This window comes from Mixophyes fleayi, chromosome 1 (genome assembly GCF_038048845.1).
Source record: "Mixophyes fleayi isolate aMixFle1 chromosome 1, aMixFle1.hap1, whole genome shotgun sequence".
In the NCBI taxonomy this organism is placed as follows: Eukaryota; Metazoa; Chordata; class Amphibia; order Anura; family Limnodynastidae; genus Mixophyes; species Mixophyes fleayi.
The window spans coordinates 39,384,189-39,396,971 of record NC_134402.1 but is presented as its reverse complement, the minus strand read 5'-3'; the positions used below and the strand labels follow the sequence as shown (position 1 = coordinate 39,396,971).

The following is a 12,783-nucleotide window of genomic DNA, read 5'->3' as shown; positions in this document are numbered from 1 at the left end:
TGTCATCATCTTATCACTGGGAGCATGGGGGCACAGTGGTCAGCACTGCTGCTTCACAGCACTGGGGTCATGAGCTTGAGTCGAACCAAGGCCCTATCTGTGTGGAGTTTGTATGTTCTCCCCGGGTGTGTGTGGGTTTCCTCCTACAGTCCCAAAAAATATTATTAGGTTGTCTTCTGACACGAAAGACACTAGTGTGTATGTGGTAGAGGATTTATGTAAGCTCCGTTGGGACAGGGACTGATGTGAATAATTATATATTCTCTGTACAGCGCTTCATAATAGAAGCAGGGCTATATGAATAGACAATAATAAATCGATTATTTTTCTATAGACATAAGTCAATATTCAAACATTATAATTAACTTCGGTATACATGACATAATAGTAATTGTGATCCACCGAAACACTATTCTGTTTGATGTGCTCCGCAGAAAAGTATCCACAGAAAAATGTGGATATCTATGGCAATATATACCGACATCACTTCAGCTTTATCTACCTCAGAGCGGCCATATTGTTCAGCTGTGCGTTGTATATATCAAGAGCATAGAAAGTTCTCTCATAATGGAGATCCTTTGCTAGGTAATAAAAAGGATTGCAGCATTATACATTACTCCAAACGGTGGAATATAACGGTGACGGGAAAGTAAGACAGCACATCTGATCCTCGGGCAGACAATAGTACACATTTATTGAGCTTAGTTTCACTTTACCAAGAGAAACAAGTTTCACTGCTGGGGTCCACAGCGATTAACACAGCAGTGTCACATTAACTGTCTATAACACAACGTGGTCATGAGAAAAGCTTAGAAAACTGGATACATGTGGCATTGTGATCCATCCAGACATATCCGAGAATATAATGAAAGTCTGTATTACATTCATGTGGCAATAACGCACTACCTTCTGTTATGTCTATGGTGCACAGTAATTGTATAGGTGTATTTAAATCACTATCCCAATTAGTCTGTTTTCTACATATTTGCGCAGAATGTGAAAAAAAATAACCAGGTATAGATCTGTCTGTAGTTAATCTATACTAGGTACAGTGGGGGAGAACAATTAGAATTCATCTGTTATTGGTGGACTACGATATTGATGCATACTGTAAACAACCATCTCATGCCAGTTATAGGTCTAGAATGGCCAGCTTTGTCGTCACGCCATGCTGCCTCCCTATACAAAAAAAAGGGACAGACAGTTTTATTAGAATCACGGCTGATATTGACGATACAAACGTCAACAGAGCCCTAATAAGTACACTGTCATCCGAAGATAGATATGCGGGTTTGAAAAAGTGGACATGTTACCCATAGCAACCAATCAGATTCCAGTTATAATTTTAGTACATTCTACAAAATGACAGCTAGAATCTGATTGGTTGCTATAGGCAATAACCACTTTTTCAACCTGCAGTTCAGTAAATACACCGCTAGTTGCCTTGATTTTTGGACGACAATGACTGCCCTTATTTATTCCTAACTCAGGCCCCTTTCCCTTCATCTGTCTCTAACGGCTCAAACATTTGGTTTGCAGTAATTCCTTGAGAACATTTAATGGAAACCAATTAGGAAAGGGAGGATCATATAGTCCAGACAGTTACTTGTATTCAAAGGTAAAATACACTTAAGGAAAGTGTCTTGTCATTGGCGAGGTTACACCAATGTTGTGCAATATACACCATGGACTGTTCCATTTGCTGCTTTTGAAAAGCAACAAGGGATCTGTGCAACTTTTATAGCATAAATACACAATACGTAAGTGCTAAAAAGACAGCTAAAATGTTTTGAAAGTATTGTGCTATTAACTGATCATCTGAGCAATCAGAGTATATTTTAGAAGGTAGTTCAAACTAATGTCAATGAAGCAAAATGGATTAGTGGATGTTAAAACGGAGTGTAGTTATTGCGATAATGCTTCAATATGACATTCTACCTTATACCAAACAATGGTTTTAAAGAGCAGTTATACATTTTCTTAAAATGACCACTTCATTTTACTATGTAGCGCTGTTTAATGTTAGCTCTACCTCTGGTATATGTGTCTCTAGATAGATTTCCTCAGCCTAACCTGAGAAAGAAGTGGGACGGCTAGTTGCTGATTGACGCTGAGCTCAGTCTCGTGGCTACAGGTATACACCAGTCTTCACTGTTACTACACTGGGAAATAGAATGTGCATATATGAATGACGCTAGTGTTCGGGTGCCCAGAAATTCAGTAAGTGTTAGACAGATTTTTAAAATCTAAGGTCATTAGATATTACATTTGATATGGTAAATGACATAGCTGGAGCTGTAAGACCCAGTTAAAAGGCTTTATCAGATTATCACATTTCTGTCTCCTCTAAGTTAATAACAGATGTACCACTATTGCACATCCCCACTGATGACCCTCTTCACTATATATAGCAGAGGTAGTTTACAAAACCCTTTGATAAGCAGCAAATTTAACTTAAGGGCGATTCAAGGTTGAGGAGAGAGACGGAGTGCTGTTATGAGAACCCAGCAAAGCCTCTAACCTGCAAATGTTACTACTGCTTAGCGGAACAGCGTTGTGTAAGAGAGTAACCCACAAGCTACGAATACTCTATCCTTTGACTGTTGATGCCTCTGGAGAGGACACTTAAGCTGCATGTAAGCAACAATGATAGAGGGGAAGCACTTTACATCTTTATAATAAACATATTACAGTCACCTAATTACCGGAATGTTGGGGATTCTAACACCTGGGAATTTCTCTGCTCCCCAGCACTGTGGAATCCGCACTCTCTCTGAATTCTGTCCAGAAACAGCACAGCGAGGAAACCATTCATTTACTCTCATTCACTGGACAGAACACGGGGTATCTCTGTCAGCCATAAGAGACAATTTTTTTTTTTTAAATGATTGGGGATACCAGCCCCCTCCCCATTGGAGCTGGCTCTTATGCCGTCAGCCATTAGCTGGACTGTGCCGCCCTACACATTAACATTTTACAGTGCGCTGAATCTGGGGCTTGGGCTCCATGCACCATAACATAAAATTAAGCACAACAGGTAGAAGACAGTATAGGTACAGTTCTGTTAATTATATTTACTTTTTTTTTTTTTAACTATGACTTATCTGACAACTAGTAAAACGCTGGAGAATGAGGTGTTCGACCGAGAGGTTGTAGGGTGAGCAATTACTCATTTATGACGGATTCCCTCACAATTAAACTAGGACAGCGCTAATATTAAATACAGCCCACAAAGGGACCCACCTTTATACCAGATAAGAGCAGGTCTTAGCTCTACGTTCCCTTTAACAGAAAATATTTAATGTTTTCTTTTTTTTTTAATAAAAAATAGGTTTTAATTTTTCATCCCGCTAAAGTCAACCCAAGAAAATTACTATTGTAGTTAGATTTATATGGATGTATTATACCTAAATATATGTTAAGAACTTTTAACCGTGATGTATTATTCAGAGCGGCACTAAACGTTCAGCTATTGATTTTCATACTTGTATTCTACAAAGGTTCAACTTAAAACGTCATAGACCAAAGCGAGACTCTGCCTTGGCACATACAACACAAGAGACAATAGGACAAGTGTATAGGAAATTTTAGCAATTTAGTATTTGAAGTGCCAAAATGAAATTAATCAACACGGTTTCATGCTGGGTAATGTCAGAAAATGAAGCGATACAAAATAAACAAGAAAACAGAATTTAAACAACGTGCAAGAAAGGAGATGGTATAAATGAACGCAAATAAAGTGCAAATCTTTTTATTACAAGAAATATTTTTCGTAAAACAATATAGAATTTCAGAAAAACATGTAAAATGAATTAAACATGCAGGGTTACATAACAAAGACATTAAAATGAACAGGGTTAACAAAATTCACAGTGTGCGTGTACATGTTAAACATGCAGAAAATTAGATGGGAACAATGGGCAAATCATAGAACAATCATTATATTTCCACAGAAGTGCAATGAACAGCTTTATATTGGTCAGTCTTGTGCCAATAGGTAACCACTAATTTAAGGCAACACATGTCTTTCAAGTTATAGTCACACTTCCCGCTCCCGTATCCATGTGCTTTAAGAAGCATTTTGTATTAAATATATTTAATCCGAGACTCAAAAGCAATTTCTGTTCCTGGGGACAGTTTACAGAGAGAATCTCTTACTTCAAGTTCTAGAACGCGGAATTCTAACAGTTCGTTCTGGTCTCTGGCATCCTGAATCTCATTCTTCATCTGGTTCTCCTCTGATTCGTATTTATAGATCTGAAACAACACGATATTGTAAGAGAGCTTGAGGAGTTACGGGACAGAACTGTCACACCTGACACTTGTACAGGATAAGGGATAAAATCAGTGAAAGAAATATGGGTGACTAAACGGCAACTCAATTTACGGAGAAAATAAAAATGTTGGGATTTTCCAATAAATGCAGTACATTCATTTCATCCTACAAGTTCTCCATAGCACAGAGTTAAGTGGACAATCTGAGCTATCTGGGGAAAAATCTGATAAGTGTAGCTGTGTTTTGCTTATGATATTTGAGCTATACATAGAATTCCAACTAAGATGGGCTTGTTGCCCACAGGCTGTGCGGGTGTCGTTGCCCCTCTCCTGTGTGCTTTCCGTTTGCATGAATCACGGTTTACAAGTGAGGGGGATTGGCAACAGCACTGTCTGTGTTTATTCAGTGATGAGCAACAGGCGGCCCCTCCAAACCTTTACCTGTGGCCCCCGGCTCCTGTCTGCTATTCTCAGAACTGAGCTGTAACAGGTTGCCCGCTGCTGGTTTAAATCAAGGACTAGTAATAGGCAGGATTAAACATTGGATTTTGGAAAGGATCCTCCTAAGTAAAAGCGTTTATCAGATCCATATAGAACTATTTTACGCTTTGGTTTTTGTGCTACTAAGACACTTGTCATGGTTATAATAAGCACAGTATTTATTTCGGCTACAACAGCGTACTATAGTACTCTTACATATTTTGTTTTATTAAAAAAACTTAAAAGAACTGTGCTTTAATAAGCGATAAAATCATCTTAGGTATTAAGGATATGAGGGTGGAAGTGTACCAGGTAAGTACTTCCCTGCTAATGTGAGAATTCTTAAAGAGCAACTATTGCTATTATTGAACAATAATATGTATGGAAGCCTGTATACTGAGGTGATCAATTTATCTGAAATAGCTGATGTGTTTATGTTGCACCACATGTCTAGCATATAATGTGATCAATCCTTTATCCACTGCTTAAGAGAGTGGAGCAACACAAAGCCAGAACTTGTGAGACTGCCCAGCAAGCCTCCATGGCAAAATAAGTAATCTGTTCATCCTGCAGACGAGTGTATTAATACATAGAGAGGCATGGTGAGTGATGTCACAGTAAACACAACAGACATGCTTTGCTAGGCAATTTTAGCTTTTTGTCCTGAATAAAATCTCGCAGGAAGACTACGCCTCATACGTAAATCATTAGTACAACAGCATGTCAAACGCATTTGCATACGGTTGTTACAAGTGTTTGAGGTCACTGGGGTTGTTTTTAGGCTTTCCCAGTGAATTTGGAAAGAATGAACTCACTGCAACCGATCACTACTAAACCAATGGGTATTATTTTGAGACCCGTTTACTATTGAAATGCAACACCAGTGCGTATAGGGCCACAAGGATGTTGCTTAAAAAGATTTAGCTGTCCTTAAATAAATTGGATGGGACAGTCCGCTTATACTGTATAAAAACCGCGAGACTTAAAATGTTCACTTATGAGAAAATATACCTTGCGCCATGTTTGTTAAATTACATTCTTCAGTTTAAAAGGAGACGGCTCTTGTGAATTGAAAACTTTAGCTTAACTAAGAATGTGTCAAGATTTTTAAATTTGAAATCTACCAGATGTACAGCGTTACTGCCCCTATAAACTAGAGATGGTCACTGACCCCCGTGTTTTGGTTTTGGATTCGGTTTTGGATCTGGATTACCGTCGTGTTTTGGTTTTGGTTTTGGTTTTGGTTTTGCAAAACTGCCATTGCGTGTTTTGGTTTTGGTTTTGGTTTTGTTTGGTTTTGTTTTGCTATTTTGTTGGAAAATCCATGTTTTTGTGCCTAAAATAACCCAATTTAGTGCTCCAACTGTTTTAGAGATAAGTAATCTAATTGTTGAGGTAATAAATCATCCAAAAAAACAGTTTAATTCTTTGTTGGTAGGCCTTCATTTATTCTACACACAAAACAGATTGTCTTCCTCTCCATCTATGCATATTGGCAATGCAGCCATCGTCTTTGGATGTATATTACACCCTACACTTATACTTAAATATGTAAAGAAATGGAAAAAGACAGTTTGCTTTCTGTCTCTCTAGGCCCCCCTCCACTTTTTTAAAAAAAAAAAAAATAATTGAGCCATTATAGACTGTACAATATTAATTGACATAGAGAAAGCCAGTTTGGTTTCTGTCTCTCTAGGCCCCCCTCCACTTGTATAAAATACTAATAAATTCAGCCGTTATAGACTGTACAATAAAAATTGAAATGGACAAAGGCAGTTTGGTATCTGTCTGCATCAGATCCTCTCTCCACTAGGAGTAAAATAGAAAACTATTCAGCCGTTATATAATCTAGAATATAAATAGAAATTGAGAAAGGCAATTTGGTATCTGTCTGCATCATAATCATCAACATCATCATTAGCGCCCTCGTCGCCTACACAAATCTCCCCCTCATCCTCTTCTAATTCCAAAGTGGCATCCTCAATTTGGGTATCACCGGCTACACTCGGGCTATTAAGGCACACATCAGCAGAATGCTCACGATTAGACATCCCACTGTTGGATGGACTCTCCACAGGGATTGTTGTCATTTGTGAATCAGAGCAAATATTCTCCTGTAATGCCTCACTGGTATCTTGCAGCTCAGCTTTGACGCGTAACAGTAGTTGTGCACCAATTGTAGCCTGGGTAACTTTTTGGGATCTGCCACTAATAGCCAAAGGTGAAGGCCTCATTCTCTCTTTGCCACTGCGTGTGTAGAATGGCATGCTTGCAATTTTTTTTTTATCGTCACTTAACTTTTGCTCAGTTACACTTCTTTTTCGCTTCAATACAGTAAATTTTTTTTTGGTTTTTGTTTTTTGCACTAATTTGAAAACACTCTGTTGTTTGACATCGCCTTGGCCAGATGACGTACTGGGAACACTAACATCAGGACTGGTGACAGAACCTGGTTGCTCATTTAGATCATATGTGGACTGCTTTGAATCCATTCTGAGCGCAAACCACTGAGGAGTGCTAAAAATTATTGAGTAGATACTGCTGACAGATATGACTTTTGACAGCCAGAAATATTAATGCACAATTAGGGAGGACACCCCAAAAACACTGAGGAGTGCTAAAAATTATTGAGTAGATACTGCTGACAGATATGACTTTTGACAGCCAGAAATATTAATGCACAATTAGGGAGGACACCCCAAAAACACTGAGGAGTGCTACAAATTATTGAGTAGATACTGCTGACAGATATGACTTTTGACAGCCAGAAATATTAATGCACAATTAGGGAGGACACCCCAAAAACACTGAGGAGTGCTAAAAATTATTGAGTAGATACTGCTGACAGATATGACTTTTGACAGCCAGAAATATTAATGCACAATTAGGGAGGACACCCCAAAAACACTGAGGAGTGCTAAAAATTATTGAGTAGATACTGCTGACAGATATGACTTTTGACAGCCAGAAATATTAATGCACAATTAGGGAGGACACCCCAAAAACACTGAGGAGTGCTACAAATTATTGAGTAGATACTGCTGACAGATATGACTTTTGACAGCCAGAAATATTAATGCACAATTAGGGAGGACACCCCAAAAACACTGAGGAGTGCTAAAAATTATTGAGTAGATACTGCTGACAGATATGACTTTTGACAGCCAGAAATATTAATGCACAATTAGGGAGGACACCCCAAAAACACTGAGGAGTGCTAAAAATTATTGAGTAGATACTGCTGACAGATATGACTTTTGACAGCCAGAAATATTAATGCACAATTAGGGAGGACACCCCAAAAACACTGAGGAGTGCTACAAATTATTGAGTAGATACTGCTGACAGATATGACTTTTGACAGCCAGAAATATTAATGCACAATTAGGGAGGACACCCCAAAAACACTGAGGAGTGCTAAAAATTATTGAGTAGATACTGCTGACAGATATGACTTTTGACAGCCAGAAATATTAATGCACAATTAGGGAGGACACCCCAAAAACACTGAGGAGTGCTACAAATTATTGAGTAGATACTGCTGACAGATATGACTTTTGACAGCCAGAAATATTAATGCACAATTATGGGGGACACCCCAAAAGCGCTGGGGAGTGCCAAATATGAAGAAAAAATAATAAACCTCTATCCTCCTCTCTGCACTAGCGATTTTGGTTAGAGCAATTGCAAGAACAATATGGTATTCTCTGTCCCTGCTCTAATTAGCCTATGACTACACCCTGCTCTCTCCCTCTGTCAAATGGCGATGGATTGCTGTGGAGGCGTGTATTTATAAAGTTGAAGTATCGCGAGAACCGAGTCCCGAGATCCGACGACGTCACAATGACGTTCGGCCTCGATTTGGATTCGGAATGGGCGGGAGAGTACCGAGCTGCTCAGCTCGGTACTCGGATACCCAAAGTTCGGGTGGGTTCGGTTCTCGGAGAACCGGACCCGCCCATCTCTACTATAAACCAAACAGAATGTCACATAAACTTGGGGCTAGATTTACTAAACTGCGGGTTTGGAAAAGTGAAGATGTTGCCTATAGCAACCAATCAGATTCTGTCATTTATTTAGTGTATTCTATAAAATGACAGCTAGAATCTGATTGGATGCTCTAGGCAAAATCTCCACTTTTCCAAACCTGCAGTTTAATAAATATACCCCTTGGTCTTCGTTGCCAGCTAGAGACGGCACAAGGTGTAATGGACAATACCTTGTCTAACAAATCATGGTTCTTTCGCAGAAGCTGCTGTTTCTCTTCCACCCATTTAGAATCCTGAGGAAGACATGAAGGAACACAGCTTAGCATATATCCTGATCTACAATATCATGAATATTGAAGAAGCACACAAAATGGCTGCCTACAACGGGTGTGTGTGACAGAAACACTTTAATGGAAGAGTTGTGGCATCAATGCAAACACAATAATGAATGAATAAAATTGTAAACTGCTATTTACTTGCACTGCACACCACATATCGTAACAATTCTGCCCTATATATACACACACACACACACACACACACACACACACACACACACTGCTGAGACAAGAGGAACGTCCAATAGTCACGGAAGTCAACTTCTGCTGAGCAGATTCCGGGGCTAATATTGAGGTAAGATTATGCCAAATATCAAGATACCGTGGCTGCCACTATAACAATCACCTCAAGCATCATTAAAAAATGACCCAGAAACACAGGTGACAAGGATATGGAGCAGGCTGATTTTTCTGTTACATCATTTAAATATAATTAACCTGCTGGATTATTCCATGGTTCTCCTTAATAATAAGAGATGCACCAAAATACTGATGAGAAATTTGCTCTGAACAATCGCATCCACTCTCACAGCCTCAGGAAGTATGGTTACGTTACCTTAGGCTGTTAGAAGGTTCTGCTCTTATAAGGTCATCTCTTTTTTTTTTTTTTTAGAGATGACCTGATCCTCAATAACACTATTCATACTAATGCACCCTCACAAACTATCCCAATCTCCACTCTGAAACACATTTACTCCTCTTATTTCAGCTGTGCCCACTTCACTTAGAATGTAAGCTCTCCAATGAGCAGGGTCCTCCATACCCTTTGTTTTCATGTCTGCATTTATTTTATTTCTGTTTTCTCTACTGTAGGGTGCTGCGGAGGACTGTGGCACCTTACAAATCTACAATGATAATAATAATGATAATAATAATAATAATAATAAATACTACAGGACTAACATAAATAAATAATAATAATGTTTTTTCCAGTATAAGGCGCCACAGATTCCGTAGCTCCGGTTACAGAAGCAAGTAACAACTAGATGAGGTACACATAAGTAGCACAGATGAGTTAGGAAGATACTTGAGTTAGGACAGTGGGAGAGAGGTCAGGGGAGGAAAGATAGATTTCAGTGTCATCAGCATAGAGGTGGTATTAGAGGTCAAATGATTAAATAAGTTCACCAACAGAGGTGGTGCAAGATCAGAGCCTTGAGGGACTCCAATAGAAAGAGGAAGAGGGGGGAGGAAGAGCCGAAAGCAGAAATGCTAAAAAAGCAGCCAGAGAGATAGGAGGCAAACCAGGAAAGAGTTGTTTCGTGAAGACCTAGGGAGTGGCGAGGAGAAGAGAACGATCGACGGTGTCAAAAGCAGCAGAGAGGTCGAGGAGTACGAGAAGGGAGAGGTGACCTTTGGACTAAGCTGAGAGTAAGTCGTTTGTTACTTTAGTGAGGGCAGTTTCCGTTGATTGAAGGGGATGGAAGCCAGACTGGAGAGGGTCAAGAAGAGAGTGGGAAGAGAGAAAGTGGGTCAGACGACTGAAGACAAGCCGTTCGAGAATTTTAAAAGCAAAGGGAAGCAGAGACACAGGGCGATAGTTGGATAGAGGGTGGGTCAAGGGAAGATTTTTTGAGAACAGGGGAGATGATAGCATGCTTGCAGGCCGAGGGGAAGATACCTGTGGAGAGAGACAGGTTAAAGAGGTGAGCAAGGTGATGACAGGTATTGGGAGAGTGGGAGCAGAGAAACTTGGGAGGGGACAGGATCGAGAGGACAGGTTGTAGAAGAAGAGGAGGAGACAAAAGAGAGGATCTCGGATACAGTTACAGGTGTGTAGGAGCCAAGGGTGGCAGAGTGAGTGAGAGAGAGAGAGGGGACGGGTAGGGGAAGGTGAATCTAGTGAGAGCTGATATCATTGTGAATAGAATCAATCTTGTCTTTTAAGTAGGTGGCAAAGTCAAGAGTTGTGATGGACGACATGGAAGGAGGTGGGGGAGGTAAAGAACTAATGAGATGAGGGACGTGAAATAGGTTTGTTTTGCAATAGAGAGGGCAGAATATTAGGAGGAAAGGATAAATTTAAAATGGATGAAGTAAGCAATGGAGCGGGATTTCCTCCATTGGTGTTTAGAGGAGCGAGAGCACTTTTGATGGAGACGAGTAAGAAGGGAGAGTGCCAGGGTTGAAGTTGATGGAGATGGAGTGGGGTGGCAGGGGCTGCAGTGTCAAGGGCAACAGAGTGAGAAGTTGTAAAAAGTGATAGCTGCATTGGGGCATGATAGGGAAGAAATGGGAGTAAGGAGGGGTTCGAGGGAGAACGCAAAAGGGGGTCAATGCTATTGATGGGACACTGCGTGCAAGCGACTTTGGGTGGGAGAGGGAGACTAGGAGGTAAAGAGAGGGTAAAGGAAAGGAGATTGTGGTCAGAGAGTGGGAAGAAAGAATTGGAGAAATTGGAGATGTCACAGAGATGGGAGAACACTAGGGGTAAATGTATTTATACTCTGGTTTTGTCAAGTCGTCGGAAATCGGCAAGTTGACAGCTAAAATTTAAAGCGGCGCTGCCTTGTAAAGGTAAGTTTCCCTTTGCAAGGCAGCGCCGTTTTACATTTTAGCTGTCGACTCGCCGATTTCCGGCGACTTGACAAAACCGGAGTATAATACATTTACCCCTAGGTCCATGGAGTGACCATCACGGTGGGTGGTGGAAATAATCCATTGGAAGAGGCCATCGGGAGAAGTGAGAGTTAGGAGGCAGCTGTAGTAATAGGAGAGTTGGTAGGAATGTTAAAATAATTCTGTTAGCCATTTTTTTTATTTTCAAAAGCACATTACATACCATTTTAGTTTCAACAAGGGTGTCATAAGAAAACCATAATATGTAACAATTAATTATAGATGACCAAAGCTTTTGGAAATAGAGAGATGAGATTTGGATACGTAACAAATGTACATTAAGACACAGTAAGCCATACAGGTATTAACATTGACTAGAAAATCGCCAGCATAGGAGGGAACAGAAGACTGATGGGGTAGAAAGCTTGAACAGATTGAGGTCAAGGTCTCACAAATATGTTGGAGATGAGGTCACAAGAATGATATATCTCCTGCATATAAAAGTGATACAAGATACAGTGGTGATCTGCCAGCCATTCCCAGAGAATCCACACCTGACTGACAACTTGTTACCTTGCAAATATGATGAGATTGTTTCATACAAGTAGATCCATCACACCTTGGTGAATGAGTATATCTGCGGGGTACAAGGTCAGCCAAACACATCTCTTGGCTGTGCAGATATGAGGGATCAGTATGTTTTCCCTCCCGTGTTCTTGGGAAATAATGCATCAAACACATATCATGCTAAAGCAAGAACCCCAGACCGCTGGCACCAACGGTGAAGAGAACCTGCTGGCTTCTCACAAACAAGAAGTACAGGTAAGAATCTTATAGAAAAATGCTACTGATATAGGAGATATAACCATAAAGGATTTATGCATCTCTCTCCCTAACTATAACATTTAAAGAGCATTTGGCCAAACTTAATATAAAAAAATGTGTCTCCGTTTCTTATCCTCAAGGCCACAGCCTTTTCCATTCTCCCATTCATCTTCAAATGATCCACGTAAGGGTTGTCTGTCATTCTGAATGATCAAACATACAGCCGAGATAAGGGTTCTTATAAATAAGGTCGCAGCTGAAACTGGGAGTTGTGTGAAGACTTCAAAATCCCACCCATAAAGTGAGAAGCTTGAGCG

The 12,783-nt window shown here is 40.1% G+C and overlaps 1 protein-coding gene and 1 long non-coding RNA gene across 8 annotated transcripts in view; one reads left to right on the top strand and one right to left on the bottom strand.

Annotated features, from left to right (window-relative positions):
• The window catches only part of JAKMIP1 (janus kinase and microtubule interacting protein 1), a 122,767-nt gene that overhangs the window by 28,636 nt on the left and 81,348 nt on the right, over positions 1-12,783 (bottom strand). For all 7 annotated transcript variants that reach the window (XM_075194608.1, XM_075194566.1, XM_075194609.1 and 4 more), the window contains exons 12-13: positions 8,975-9,037; positions 4,159-4,257 (exon numbers count right to left, since the gene is read on the bottom strand). In XM_075194608.1, coding sequence (XP_075050709.1) covers positions 4,159-4,257; positions 8,975-9,037 — 162 coding nt within the window. The remainder of the gene's footprint in view (positions 1-4,158; positions 4,258-8,974; positions 9,038-12,783) is intronic.
• On the top strand, positions 5,268-9,215 carry LOC142135771 (uncharacterized). The gene is made up of 2 exons (XR_012687428.1): positions 5,268-5,357; positions 9,005-9,215. It is a non-coding gene; the product is annotated as an uncharacterized LOC142135771 (long non-coding RNA).